The 15,255-nt window shown below is 44.1% G+C and overlaps 1 protein-coding gene across 1 annotated transcript in view; it reads left to right on the top strand.

Moving 5' to 3' along the window:
• Window positions 1–1,686: 1,686 nt before the first annotated feature.
• The window catches only part of TCP11L2 (t-complex 11 like 2), a 34,015-nt gene continuing 20,446 nt past the window's right edge, over window positions 1,687–15,255 (top strand). Inside the window, 4 exon segments of the mRNA XM_054988575.1 lie at window positions 1,687–1,789; window positions 8,847–8,949; window positions 13,190–13,242; window positions 15,114–15,255. The exon segment at window positions 15,114–15,255 is cut by the window's right edge and continues 81 nt beyond it. Coding sequence (XP_054844550.1) covers window positions 15,201–15,255 — 55 coding nt within the window. The 5' untranslated portion in view covers window positions 1,687–1,789; window positions 8,847–8,949; window positions 13,190–13,242; window positions 15,114–15,200.

Consider the following 15,255-nt stretch of genomic DNA (forward strand, 5'->3'; position numbering starts at 1 on the left):
GGCCAGAGCAGCAAACACGAGTTGATTACATAACACAGTCCATTGTGCATTCTAGATTTAGAATGCTTTGCATTGTGCACTTTCCTAACTATACTGGAAAGAGTATATATTTCCTTTCTGAAACAAACAGCTGTTTAAATTTAGCATTTAATATTAAAAGCAAGCCTTTCCCAGACCCGTATCTCAACAAAGATTGTGTCCCATTGCAATATGCTCCAAGCACACAGTGAAAATGGTCTTGCTAGAAGGAAAGCAAGGTAACATTCAATTATTATGGGGAGGGGAGCTTATTTTTGAAAGATGGAATTTGCAAAAGCTCACACTAGAATCCATATTGTTAAACGTTAAGATACCACTAGACTTCTGTTTTATTTTGTTACAATAGAGTAGTGTGTGTGAGAGAGAGCTGTCCCAAGCAGTTGCTTTTGAGTTATGGTGACCCTATGAAAGACCTCCCAACGTCCTATCATGAATACCCTTGCTCAGATCTTGCAACCTGGTGGATGGGACACCCTTTATTGAGTCATTTTGGGTCTTCCTCTTTTCCTACTGCCTTCCACCTTTTCTAGCATTATTGACTCTTCCAGTGAATCTTGTCCTTACGAACTCTTCTAGTTGGTTGTTGTGGATTTTCCAGGCTGTATAGCAGTGGTCTTGGCATTGTAGTTCCTGACGTTTCGCCAGCAGCTGTGGCTGGCATCTTCAGAGGTGTAGCACCGAAAGACAGAGATCTCTCAGTGTCAGTGCGGAGAAGATGTTGACAGGTAATTTATATCTACCTGCCAACATCTTCTCCACACTGTGACACTGAGAGATCTCTGTCTTTTGGTGCTACACCTCTGAAGATGCCAGTCACAGCTGCTGGCGAAACGTCAGGAACTACAATGCCAAGACCACGGCTATACAGCCCGGAAAATCCACAACAACCATCGTTCTCTGGCCGTGAAAGCCTTCGACAATGTATCTTCTAGTTGCTTCAGGGCTGCCTTTCCAAGTCTCAATCTCCTGATTTCTTAGTTGCAGTCTCCCTTTTGGTTGATGTACCCCTCAGGAAGTTGTCCAGTGGTTGCGAGAAGAACATCACCATTGATCACAGCGTTATAGAAATTCCTTCCCCAGCGTTATAGAAATTCCTTCCCCTATATAGTTATTTCTCATATTCTCTACCCCTCCCCCCAATACTTTCCCAGAAAAAAACTCAACTTAGTTCACACATAGAGTAAACTTTTCTGGAACAATTAGAAGCATTGCAAACTCGAGCAACGCCAGCACTGGCTACTCGGCTAGGTCCACTTAAAAGTCAGAGCGACTCGGAACTGGAGAGTCGGTTGTAGCCCCAGCCAAGGAGCGGAGCAGCTGAAAACAATCAGGGAGAACTGAGGACGCCTCTCTCCCTTCCGTAAACACCAGCTAGTCCCTCCTCTTTCCCGGGAAGGTCGATTTTCTCCCCGTGAGGGGCGTGCAGATTTCGTGAGCTGCACTTTCCTCCTTTCCCGGATCCGTATCGCCCAATCTTGGGAGACAAGGATACTCCTAACATTGCGAGACTCCCCCAGGACGTGTTTCTTTTTGCTTACCCGTGCACTGGTGTGATTAGTATTAAACGCACCCCCCTCTCCCTAGAGAAGTGGAATCGTCCGGGCAGCTGCTTAATAGACCGGCCAAGGACTATGTATAACTAAATGGGAGAGGCGAGAATTAAAGCTTGGCCGAGAACAGCTGAGCAGAGAAGCGGAGAAGGCGGAAGGGGCTGAGAGTTGCGGAGACGGCCCGCTGGGATCTCTTGGGGGTGAGTGAAGCTAGAGGAGTGTCGTGTTTTTTCTCTGCTTTTCTCCTGCTCTCCTGTCTGCTCGAGGTGTTTCTCTAGCTGTAACCCGGCTCACTCCTAGTCCTCAGTTCCCCTCTTCGCGTTTTAGGAATAGTGAATCTTACGTTGTATGGGGGGGGGGGGTTACAGCTAAATTCAGTTGGGGGCATCTTGGGTTACATGGGGCTAAAGCTAAATTTAGTTGGAGGGACACCCTAGGTGGTTTCTTGCTTTGCAAAAGAGATAGCGAGACGGTAATACCCCCCCCCCCATTATTATTAAACAAGTAATATACAGTCCAATCTTACGTTTGTTTGCTCGGAGGTAAGTCCTACTGTCTTCGCAAGGGTTTACTGTCCAATAAGTGTGCATTGAATCGCAGCCTTTAAGTGAACGGCGATGGTAAACAATCAGCCTCCTTCTGACTGTAAAGGAAGGAGAGTGGCTGTTCCCCACATTTGCAAACCGACGGCTGTTGTTGATAGCTAGTGACCGTCTTGTCAATCCATTTTTTCAAAAAGTGCCCCCCCCCCATCTCGGTCTTCACTGAGGTACTCGATGGAAAAGCCTGCGGTGTTTTCTAAAGGGCTTTGTGTGTAGGACTCTCGTTACAGATGTTAGCGGGAGAAGCAGCAAATGGTGGAGCTGAAGTGTGTGTGTGTGTGTTTTCAGCTTCCCTTGGAAACGCTGCTTTGTTTTGATCCTTCGGTGCCAAAGCGCCTCTGCTTCAAAGTAACTGCCAAAAATGCAAGGAAAGGGTAACTGAAGCAGATGGAGGAAGAGGAGGAGCTTTGGAGAGTCTGTTTGCTCTCTGGAGTGCGGTGGGGGACGTGTGCACCGCGGAGCAGAGGTTAGAAGAAAAGGAGGACTGCAGGATTGGCAGGTGGCACCTTAGAGAGCAACAAGGTTGAAGAAGGGAGCTCTGACTCTCGAAACCTGATGCCCTGAACATCTGGTGGATCTGTAAGGTGCCACTGGATTCAAACCTTGCTGCTCTACTGCAGACCAGCACTGCTACCCTCCTAAGACAAAGACTGGGTTCTGTCCCTTGTTTAGCTCCCTGGGTGACTCTGGGGCCAGTTTATGTACATCCTCTGGCATTGCTGGGAGGACAGGCAGTGTAAAAATGTATAGATAGCTTGATGGAGGGTAGCAGTGCCAGGTAGCCATGTGGGACTTTCTATGGACCAAAAACATAAGCAGTGCAATTTCTTTTTTTTTATTAAGATTCAGATGAGTAGCTGTGTTGGTCTGCAGTAGAACAGCAGGATTGGAGTCCAGTTGGCATCTTCAAGACCAGCAAGATTTTTACAGTGCAATCCTAAACAGAGTTACACCAGTCTAAGCCCATTGAAATCAGGATTGCATAGGACTACTGTTAGTGTATAAGCTTTTGAGAGTCAAAACTCCCTGCGGTGCCATTGGACTCAAATCCTGCTTTTTGATTAAGGTCAACAAAATGGAGATGCAACTGGGTGGGCTTATGAGTTGTCCAGAAAGCATCATCAGCCTAGGTGTTAAAAGGAGAAGGAATGGGATTTTTTTTTTTAAAAAAAAAAATCCAGCCTGATGAAGTTTTCTGGACAATTCAATGCTCGCTTACTAGAGACGAAGCCCCTCTAAAGTCGGTACAACTGACTTCCAAGCAAACAAATGTAAGATTGGACTGTCATCTAGTTTGGCTTTGCTGCTGTTTGTTGTAATGGGGTAGAAAGCTTGCCTTGAATCTGAGCAAGAGAGAGAGAGGGAGAAAGCTGAAACTCATCATTTCTTATGCAACCCAGAAGTGTGTGAAGAACCAAGTAAGGAACCAACTCTTGCACTGTGAAATATACATTGGGCCACACCCAGATCACACAACCCTACTACTAGCTGCATTATCTCTGGCTCAATGCTTTGTTTTTGTGCAATGTGCTACGCAGCAACACATGCACGTTTATTCTGAAGTAATCTCCGCTTCCCCTTCTAAATCAAATGTGTTATATACAAACTGAAGCTGGGGGGAGGGTTGTTTTTGGTCTTCCTGCTTCAGACATTTAGAAATATTCTTGTACCTCAAATTTTGAATTGATAGCTAGATTAGTTGAAGTTGGCTGTTAATGCAGATCTAGTCTAGGTTGTTTTTCTGCCTATTGAGGGCAAGCTTTAAAAAACTACATGTCCAAGATGTAGGGAAGTTAATCAATCAGAAGTCTGCTGTGCTACCTCCAAGCAATTTACATTTGATCCTCCAATTAAAAGCCTCTTTGTTCTTCTTTCTGATAGATGTCTGTGTACCACATTATATATTTTATTTATATTTTTATCCCACCCATTCTTGAGGAGTTCAGGGCAGTATAAATGGTTTCTACCTCTTCAATTTTATCCTCACAGCAATTCTGTGAGATAGGTTAAACCACATCAGAGGCCCACAGTTGTCCAAACAGCCCATCTGAAATGGTCAGTATTCTATTTTTCCTTCTTCTTAAACTGTAAATACAAGGGAAAAAATCCTCAGCTGTGAACAGAGAAATGATCTCTGTTCCACTCCTAAACGTGTTTATGAGAATGACATAGCTTATCATGGTACTCTACTTACACAAAAGTAGAGGAGCAGTCAGAAGCTTAGATAAGTCTGAGAAGTCCTAGGCTTGGATCCTATGAACAAGTTCTGTGCACGATAGATTGTTTAGGTGGAGAAGAAAACATGGTGCATATAGAATTCATTCATAAGATCCAGCCATGTATTTCTTGAGTAACAGAAGAGTAAAAGGTCTCTAAGCAGATTTGTGATTAACTCTGCAAAGAACAACAGGCTATTAGTAGACCTAAACTAAAGCAAGCAACACACTAATCCCAAACTATAATAATACTTATCAGGTCACAAAGATGCTTGCAGTGACAAGAGATGGGATGCTGCATACCTGATTACGTGGGATAAAAGGATAGAAAGAGAACTCCGAGGGCAGCTTAGGGAATGCTCCCATATATTGATGACTGAAAGTTCAGCATCAACAAAGAGGATGCTTACACTGCGTAATCCATCCTGAGTCTCAGAGAGAATGTTGGGCTATAAATACTATAATTAAATAAATGAAGATTTCAAGCAGAGAGCCTGAAACTCAAGCATTGTATTGAAAGCTTTAAAAATAAAATGAAGACACCACTCTTATATTTACCAAGAGCTACAAACAAGTGACCTTTGGGAGGGAAAACTCTATCAAATCAATCTCAATTGGCTAGCCTGGACAAAATAAACAGGGAAGTCCTAAAGAGATTTAGATCCTTCTAAGTCTAAGGCAGTCAGTGAGTTTAGAAGTATATTTAGGTGGGTAGCTGTGTTGCTCTGCAGTAGAACAGCAGGCTTTGAGTCCAATGACATCTCAGAGACCAGCAAGATTTTCAGGAGGTGCAAGTTTTCAAGAGTCAGAGGTGAAGAAGGGACTCTTGAAAGCTTACACTCTGAAAATATTGTTGGTCTCTAAGGTACCACTGGACTCAAATCCTGCTGATTATGTGCCATTGCTTAGAATTGCCGCTGCTTAGAAAGTCTTCTAAAATGATGCACTGCAGGGCTCATTTTGAGGGGGAACGCGTTGGAACGCAGTTCTGGCAGTTCCCCAAAGAGGTCACATGTCAGGTGGCCCCACCCACCTGACTCTTGGCCTTTTGGGGCCTGTTTCAGCCTGGATTGGGGCTGGAATGGTCCGGATCGGGCCTCTGATGGGTGGTGGATCACTCACTCAGCAGCGGCTCAATCCTGACCATTTTGGGCCCCTTTTTGGCCATTTTCAGCCCCTTTTTGCCATTTTGGGTCCAATTTTGGCCCTGAATGGCCAGGATTGGGTCCAAAACAGCCAGGATAGGTGCTGTCAGGGGGTGTGGCATATGCAAATCAGTTATGCCAGTGACACACTTCTCTAGGGAGAGGGGGGTGCGTTTAATACTAATCACGCCAGTGCAAGGGCAACTCGGGTAAGCAAAAAGAAACACGTCCTGAGGGAGTCTCGCAATGTTAGGAGTATCCTTGTCTCCCAAGATTGGGCGATACGGATCCGGGAAAGGAGGAAAGTGCTGTCAAGGTGTGTGGCATATACTGATCAGCTATGCTAATACGTTCCTCCAGCTCTTTTTCTACGAAATGACCCCTGATGCACTGTAATGCTTCCATCTAAGCAACTGTCTGATAAGCAACCAGCATGCAGAAACTGGATATCCGTAATCTGAACTATTAGCAGGTTATTATTACAGGTTATTACCGAATTGAGATGCATGTGCAGTGTGCTCTAAAGAAAATATACTTGGTTAACTGGACCATAATTTTAAAAACTAAATGAGATTCCTATCAAAAAATGGGTCCATGTTGGGTCTTAGAGGAGTTAGCAAACAGAATTTCTGTGAATGGACTTTGAGCTTCTAATTCTGATGTTTGTTCAGAAGATTTCTCTCCCACCTTCCTATTCCATACAGTGAACAAATAGAATAAATAAATGGGAGCTTGTGATGCCATGGGGGACCATAGTTTATATCTAATCAATGACCAGCAGAAGGAGTGTGGCCTTTCTCCCTGTTTCTTGACCCCAGTATTCTGAAGAGCATACAGAGGATGATACTGTTAATAAAGATTTAATGTTTGGAGGAGAGGCCGTCAGCCTCCTGATGGCATCTGGAAGGAAGGAAGGGGGAGGATAGCTGCAGTTGGGCCTCTAGGCCCAAACTGAATAAAATGAACCTGTTGAGTTCTTTCATAAGCAGCTGAGATCAGTTCTTTAGAGGTGCTGAGTGGGTCTTCCTATCTTCATTGGAACAAGACCCAGTAAGATTATTGACTTCTGGTGTTGCAGGGGTTGCTTGGATGAACAGTCACAGGATTTTGGGGCTGGGGCGGGGTTCACTACAGCAGGTAGAGAATAAAATCCCCCCCTCCTTTGCCTTCCATCAGAGGAGCGGCACTGACAGGATAAGGTTGGAAGATTTCACTCCCTCCTTTCCCTTGACCAGACCCACATAGCCTTTGTTCACCTGAAGCCCTCCGGTTCCAGGCTGAACTTGGAAATTTGTATGACCTGGTCAGTCAGGGGAAAACTAATGGAGTTGGCAGGGATTGAGAGGTAGCATTAGCTAGGAATAATCTTTCTGGGGGTGAACTGCACTATGGGGTGTGGTGGGGAGAGAAGAACATGGAGAAAAGTAGTGCTCAGCAGCCGGCAGTTCATTGGACACAAGCCTACATTTTTAGAGCTAGCTTTACTCAGAATGGATCACCACTTTGCCCTTGAAACAATCATTGTAATTGGTTTTTTACAAGCATGGGACCCCTGTGACACATGGGGGGGGGAGATCCCATCCTATCCCCTTCCCCTGCTTTCTCACCTTCTTGTACTTGGGTTCCTGCTTCCCTCACAGGGGCCCACCAAACTCGTGAGGGAGGGGGGAACCCACCTGCCCCCCCATCTCTCTCCTGCTCCGCCCTCCTGCATGGCCAGTTTCCCTGCTGCTTTGCCTGCACGCATGTCCCTCTCATCACTCAGGAAGCAGCAGTGAGGACAGTGGCAGTTCCAAACTTCCCTCCTTTCTTTGTCTACCTACAGTGCCTCTTAAGGTTGCCAGTCCCCCGTTGGAGGTGGGGGATCCCCCACTCCCCCTCTCCTGCTTACCTGGCTGGTGGGGGAGGTGGAACGTGCCTCCCTGGGCGTGCTCCCGGGCGGTGCAGCGTGCTCCTGCATGCTGCAGCGGCTCAATTTGGGCCTACCAAGGTACATTGTCTACACATGCCTCTGTTTGAGTGGGGGTTAACTCCCCCTCTTTTTAAACTTTTGGCATTATTCTGGGCCTACAGAACTTCTCCCCAGGCCTACAGAACTACTTCTAATGTGTGTAGCTGTTCTCTGAGTTTATCGATTTACATGGATGTTAGTGATTGTATTGTAAACTAGGCATTCCATATGAAATGCTGCTCTGATGTTATGCATGAAAAAATGTGATTAAATTCCTGGAGTGGGTTAGCGCATGGGTTCAAAATAAGTACAGTAAGTTTAGGAGTGGGACCTACTTTTAAAAGTTTGAGAACAGCTGATCTAGCAGTGTGTCACAGTCAGCAGCAATGTCACAGAGAAGTGAAATAAAAATCCCATCCGTAAAGGGACTGACTGGCACTCAGTGAACCATTGAGGCAAGTCAAGAAATCACAGTAACAGCAAGCTGGGGCTTGATTGGAAGTTTCATCAGAGAAAAGAGTACCAAGAATGGGCAGCCAAGGTCCGAAGCTGAGCAGTCTCTCCAAGGCGAAGTTTGAGAAATTGGAAAGAAAAGCAGGAGCAGACCAAGTGGACTGATGCTCAGGCAAGGATCCAGCTATAACCTGGAAATATTTATGAGCAGGTCAGACATGTTAATGGAGTTGGCAGGGCTTGCAAGATGGAGCCATGCAAGGATCCCAAAGAGCTTCATGGCTGTATTTTCCCTTCCCTATATAGCCATGAGTTACTTTCCATAGACCCAAAACTCCCAAGTTTGAATAAGGAAAGATCCTGACTTCTATTGTGGTCTATGCTGTAGAATTTTTCATTGTACAAGAGGAAAGACAGTCCAAGCAAAGCTAGCACAGATTTGGAATCCGCTCCCAAGACTGTTAATCTGCAACACCAGGCATGCTAGGAAAAGACAGAATTCATAAATGGTACTATTTGAAACTTCACAGGCTCTTAGCATGCATATATAGATGGGGTTGATCCACACAACTTCTTTGCCTTTAACTAGAGCTCTGGGTAATGCACCAGTTTAATCTGCTTAATGGAAGAACTGTATTCTTTAGGAGAGTATATAGGCACGATTTAGTGTTTGTACCTGGTTATTATTGGATGACTTCATAGTATGTGTTCCAAATTAAGTCTTACTAAGTTACAGTGGCATTGTAGTGAAATCGCAACAATACAATGTAAACAATCACAGAAATTCCTTCCATATAGACAAAGCAGCTGCTGTTCAAAGGGTGTGGTGTGCAACAGAATTGTGTGTTTTGCTCACAAATCTGTTTTCTTTTGTCTGTCTCTGTCTGCAGAATTGACAAGCACCTTTTAAAGGACCTTAAATGTACAAATCGTTGGAAGTTTAACCTCAATTAAGTTGTATCAGATCCTATATGTGGGAGAATTCCTGAGCAGGTACAAACTAAAAGAATGAACAAGCATATTAGAAATGTGTGATTTACTGTACCCACTGAAGTGTGCTACTATTTTGTCCTATGATGTGTGTACATAGATGTGTCCCTGTCCCTCTTTCTTCTTAAAATAGTTTCTACAATATCTCTTTTGGACAGTGTCTGAGATGGTGACAGCGTTTCACTGTCCCCTTTAAAGGAAGAGTGTAATGCTAGGGAAAATAAGGCTATGTTTTTGGACACTGTTTTTTGCCCACTGTGTCTGACCAAAATTTTACTCAGCCATATGTTTATCAGGCTGAATGAAGCATGTAGAGACCTCTTTGTTCTCCAGATACCTCATTTTATTCATGGTGTAAATATGAATGGGCTGTATTATGGAAACTGTCCTGTGCTGGCCTTGGTAGCAGGTTAAAATCTGATATTCAGTATATCAGGATTACAGGTTGTTTTGAATGATCTCTGGAAATAATCTTTCTGCCATCTACCACTGTAAAGTGACACCAGTGGGAACCTGAGGATATCTATGACAACATACAAAAAGGAATACTGGTCTCGGCAGATTGTGTTCTACAGTATGCATATGCATGGGAAGGATCCCTGTAGCCTGAGAACTAACTTCTTTTGACCTCCAAACTCAGACATGTCTGTAGATTGTATCCAGCACACTGTTTCCCTATGTGCAGAGTCTTCTGCCTGAAGAGTGCAATTTTTTTTGTGGCTCCTGTCTCCTGTGGCAACCTGAAGTCCTTCCTGAAATCCTTGTACTCCAGGAGCTGAGTGGGTGGCATTTGGGGCTGTTGCTGAAGACGAGCCATGAAAGTTGCTCTCCATGAATGGAAGCCCTTGCAACTGCAGAGTGCTGGATCCACCCCCCTGTATAAGCCTCTGGAGTCAGAAACTAGCTATTTAGGGTGATGTCAACAAAATCATGTCCCATCTACTTGACCTCTGTGTCCCCAGGTTGGTTCTCACAAACAGCTCGGGTTGCCAAACCTCCAGGTGGGGCCTAGAGATTCCTCAGAAATAAAAGTGATCTCCAGACCACAGAGATAAATCCCTCTGAAGAAAATGGCTGCTTTGGAAGATGGTCTCTACCCTGCTGTTCCCAGGCTCCATCCCCAAATCTCCAGGAATTTTCCAGGCCAGAGTTAGCAACCCTATAAACAGCAGATGAGGTGGTAAAGCTCATGTAGATTATACCGCTTTAGATTGTAAGGGGCCTTCTGTGATGGAAGGGTCTCTTACGGAAAAAAAAACATTCCTAAATATAGAAGTGTTTTCTTCCTTCTCTTTCGCATACTCATGTCTCTGTGTCAGAAAGTTCTGTGGGTCATCATATCAACCCCTACCTGCAGTCTGAAGTGGTATGGTCCAGGCCAAACTCACCCTGTCAAAACTGTTATACATCAATAGGTAAATGTGTTGCTCTTGCTATGACTGCCCAAGGGTTAAACAAGTTCCTCGGTGTCTTCATGACAATGAATCATGATGTTACTTCACAGCTGCACTGATGTGCTTATGTCACAAACCCAGATAGGGTAAACTTAGGGTTGACAACTCTAGGATGGGAAGTTCCTGGAGATTTGGAGGCATAGGCTGGGAAGAGTGGGGTTTGTGGAGGGGAGGGAACTTAGGAGGGATGTAATGCTATAGAGTCCACCTTCTGAAGGTGTCATTTTCTTCAGGAAAACTGGTCTCTCTAGTCTGGAGAATTCTAGTCTAGGAGAATTCCAAGTCCCACCTGGAGCTTGGCAACCCTATCCAAACTATGGAAATCTTTTTAACTTTTTATGCTTTGAGATGAAAAGATGCATTTGTATGCGGGAAATTGTGGCATCTTTTCCATACTTTGCTATGCTTTTTAAGGGTTCTGAAATTAAACACTCCCACCACATTCGATAATACTGGGTTCCTGCAACAAATTGAAGGGGTGAGGGGAATGAACAGTTGGGGAAACTGCTTCCTTACTGCAGTAGTAAAAAAAAAAAGACCGTTGAATTCTGGCCAAGGGGAACAGGTTCTTGCTCTCCTAGACTTTAGTAATCAAGAATTGTAGCAAAATTACCAACAACTGAAGTCAGAGAAGCAAGGAAAATGGAAAGCTTCTCTCCTAGTCTGGAACCTGAGTGCTGCAGTGCAGCCTGAACCACAAACCCTTCAGTGCTCTTCCAGCTTTGAAATGATGTCACCCCTGAATGTTTAGAGCATCCTGTTGGGAAGGCAGGGAATGAAGATTGGGGGATACATGCCTTATTGTGCCTCCCCCTGGTCACTGTGTCCCCTTCCAGGATACTAAAAGCTGGCAGGAGCTTGAGCATGCCAATTTCCCTTTGACTGATTTCCATTTGTTTGCCCTCTTGAATGGGCATTCGGCTCCCCTCAACAGTTAATAGACACTCACCTTCCTAGTCTTAACAGTGCATGCTCAATGCTTATCAGTTATTGGGAGGGGGGTATTTTTCTTTATACCAAAGGAATGTGAGGGCACGGATCAATGGTAGAGCATCTGCTTGGCATGCAAAAGCTCCCAGGTTCAATCCCCTGGCATCTCCAGTAAAAAGGATCCGTCAGTAGGTGATGTGAGAAACCTCCGCCTGAGACCCTGGAGAGCCCCTGCCAGTTTGAGTGGATAATACTTAGCCTTGATTGATTGATGCTCTTGATTCAGTATACGGCAGCTTCATGGGTTCCTGCGAGTCCCCTCAGAAGTCCTTCCCTGTCCTACTTAGAGGATTGTGAACTTTTTATTAGAGGGAACAATATGGGAACTCGCAAGAGTCACAGAAAGAGGAGGGATGCATGGGCAGATTAAAGTATTAGGAAATTCTCCCCTATAGGTATTATAACAGTGCAGCAGTGCTGGGTTCCAGGGCTAGATGAATTGCTAACTATCTGCTCCTCTGGCCCTGAATGCAGCAGTTCGGCATTATAACATTGATTGTGATGAACATGGAACTATACGTCTAGCTCTGGAACTGAGCTGTACAACACAGAAAGGGGAATTTTTACATACACACACCCATACTTTCTGTATACTGTACAGGAAAGACTGAGGGATAAGGGATTGGGAAATGTGCCAGAGACCCTTGTGAGCTGCTAAAAGTCACAGGATGGGGGCTTTGTATACAAAGGTGACTTCATATGTTTATTGTGGACTTGGCGGATGGGACAATGTGCAGTCCTCCCACTATTTGCCCACCCTACCACTATTCCCCCCGCCCCCGTCACCCAGATCAGCTCTCCAGGACACCGCAGGGGCTCGAGCAAGCCAGTTTTCTCATCTTACACTCCCTCCCTCAACAGCAGCCCTCAACATTTTGGTGTCTCTTGGCAAACAGTGAACATGCTCAGGCCATTGAGGGGGATTTTTCTTTTAATTTTCAAATGAATAATCTTCTGCTGAAACCCTCACAGTCTCTATGAGTGACCCCATTTTGCTGCCCTGCTGGCAGGTCATGAATTTGATTGCATTAGGAGGAATAACCAAGATACCTTAAAGCAAGGGACATCTGGCAAAGTTCTGCCTTGGCAGCAAGAGATCTAACTTTGGCTTTTGGCACCTGATGCAAGATTAAATTTGTTGGCCCAGAACATACTTGGAGTGTCTTCAGTAAGACGATCTGAATTCCACATGGGGCTCCAAATGGGATGGCATTCTCACTTCCTGTCCTACATGTGCAGGGCAGAGCAGGGCTAGTCTTTTAGTCATCTGAGCTACGCTGGATTAGCTCCTCTTCTTCGGTGCAGGAAATGATTTCACCACATTAAATCCTGACAAGTGTAAACTTGAACACACAAAGCTGCTTTATAGTGAGTGGAACCCTTGCTCTGTCAAGATCCGTATTGTCTGCTCGGACTAGCAGCAGTTCTTCAGGGTCTCAGGTGGAGGTCTTTTGTATCACTTGATGACAGGAATTGAACCTGGGACTTTTCCACATGCAAACCAGATGCTCTGCCACTGAAACAGTTTGTTTCATAATATGATATTAAAAGAATAAAATCACTGGCTTTCCAAGAAGGAGAGCTGATGTCCTGTAATGGCTAAGAATGAGAGCCTGGAAGCCTCAAGATCTAATCTCACTAGGCGGCTTTCAGCAAGCCCCACCTCAGTCTCGCTTCCCAGTCGTAGGCAGCTGCAAAAATTATAACAATAATGTGAAGGACCCTCTAAAATGCTCTATAAATGCTACAGCTGAATACTACGTATTAAATCTAATAAATTCTCCTTTTTTTAATTGCAGGAAAAGTGCATCAATTTCTGCACAACTGTCACAGACTCATTCTGTGGCTTTAGGTAGGTTGCTATAAACTTCCGACTGATCCTCTGTTACCAAATATTTAGCTTTTTTTCTCCTCTTCCAAAAGCTAATGACTTTTTCAGAGTCAGGGCTGACATGACCAGTGGACATGGAGAACACTGCTTAAAAACCCTGTGGAAGCCAGCTGCCTGCTTGTCGGCCAGTGCTTTTATTCACAGAATCATGTTTTTATGCACTTTGAAGTGCAGTACTGTGTAGAATTACTCTTTAAGCATGTATACTGAGAGTAAGTCCCATTGGTTTCAATGGAACTTTCTCCCTAGCAGGTGTGTTTAGGATTGCAGCTTTACATTGCAATCCACAAACAGAGTTACTCTGCTTATGTTTGTGCTTATTAGTCACTTGAATATTTGTAGCAAAATCACAGTGTCACCAGACCACAGGCTGTAATATAAACTGCTGTACAGATGTATGTTTACGTCATCTCTCAGTCTTGCTTCCCTCCTTTGGCTTCTAATGAGCTGTATTTAAGAACATGCTTTGAAGTGGCATGTAAGCATGTGTATGTGTACCTTCCCAAAAATGTCCATATACATTATCAGAAATAGTTGCAAAACTGCTCTAGTGTTGGAGAAGAAAGTGTGCAGTTGTTGGTAGGGTTGTGTCAGCCAATATGCTGCTTTCCCCAACCTACTGGAAACGGACATGATAATTTTTCCCACTGTGTTTTCAGGTAAGCAAGCATGCTTTCAGATCCTCTCTGCCACATTTAAAATATTAAAGCTGTCTTTCCCCTTAATCCATGAAAAATAAGGAAGTTTAAAGATGAGTAAGTAATTTGATGGCGCATCAGTTTGAAAAGTTGGCATACTTTTTAAAAGAGTTTGCAAGTTTAAAGCCACCTTTCCTCTTGGGCTTCTGAAGTGAGGAACTGAATCTCAGCCATTGACTTTCCTCTGGCTTTCCTCATCCTTTCAAGAACTTCGGATTATATGGTGGGATTAACCAAAATAAAAGGAATGTCAGTTACATCACCAACCCCCTAGATCACCAACCTCATGACTGGTATATAAGCAAAGCATTTCTACATGAATAAAGCATAGAAAACTTGCCTAGTGCTCTGCATCTATATGGGTATAGGAAACTGTTATCCCACCCCAGGGTCAGCAAGAGAACAAAAATGGCCATCTCCTCCCCACTAAGATGTTACTGTAAGAAACAAATGCAAAATAAACACAGTTCTATCACAATGCAGGAATTAGATGCAGAGGAGTTAGCCGTGTTAGTCTGTAGTAGCAAAATCAAAAAGAGTCCAGTAGCACCTTTAAGACTAACCAACTTTATTGTAGCATAAGCTTTCGAGAATCACAGTTCTCTTTGTCAGATGTATGGAGGGCAAGAAGAAACTGGTCAGATATATAGGTGGAGAGGGGAGGGCGGAGTAGATGCAAAGTATATCAGAAGCTACTGTTTGCATCTACTCCGCCCTCCCCTCTCCACCTATATATCTGACCAGTTTCTTCTTGCCCTCCATGCATCTGACGAAGAGAACTGTGATTCTCGAAAGCTTATGCTACAATAAAGTTGGTTAGTCTTAAAGGTGCTACTGGACTCTTTTTGATAATGCAGGAATTTTATCTGTAGAATCATAAATTACTAATTCGGAATTACAGACTCCCCGATTATACTGTTTTTTCCTAATAAGACATGCATAATAAAACAACTTGTAGTTTCTAGCTATAAAAACCAAAGAACAAGCACACTTAGCAATTTCATTGTTTGATGCAACAGCAATGAGAAAATCAGAAAAATGGAGTATACAGTAGGCCTTGGTCTTCCTTATTCATGTTTTGTATTGCAATTTGAACATGCGTGTTTTTATATATTTCTTTTTGGATTTTTGAAGTGACTTTTGGAAAATAGACTGTTTTAGATGTCTTGGCTGATCTTTTCAAGATCCTGCATACTCTTTGTCAGCACAAGTTGACCCAAAATGCCTCTCGATGATGAACAGAACAGTGACTGTGACTCTTCAAGGTGCTCTGAAA

This window comes from Eublepharis macularius, chromosome 9 (genome assembly GCF_028583425.1).
Source record: "Eublepharis macularius isolate TG4126 chromosome 9, MPM_Emac_v1.0, whole genome shotgun sequence".
NCBI classification, from domain to species: domain Eukaryota; kingdom Metazoa; phylum Chordata; class Lepidosauria; order Squamata; family Eublepharidae; genus Eublepharis; species Eublepharis macularius.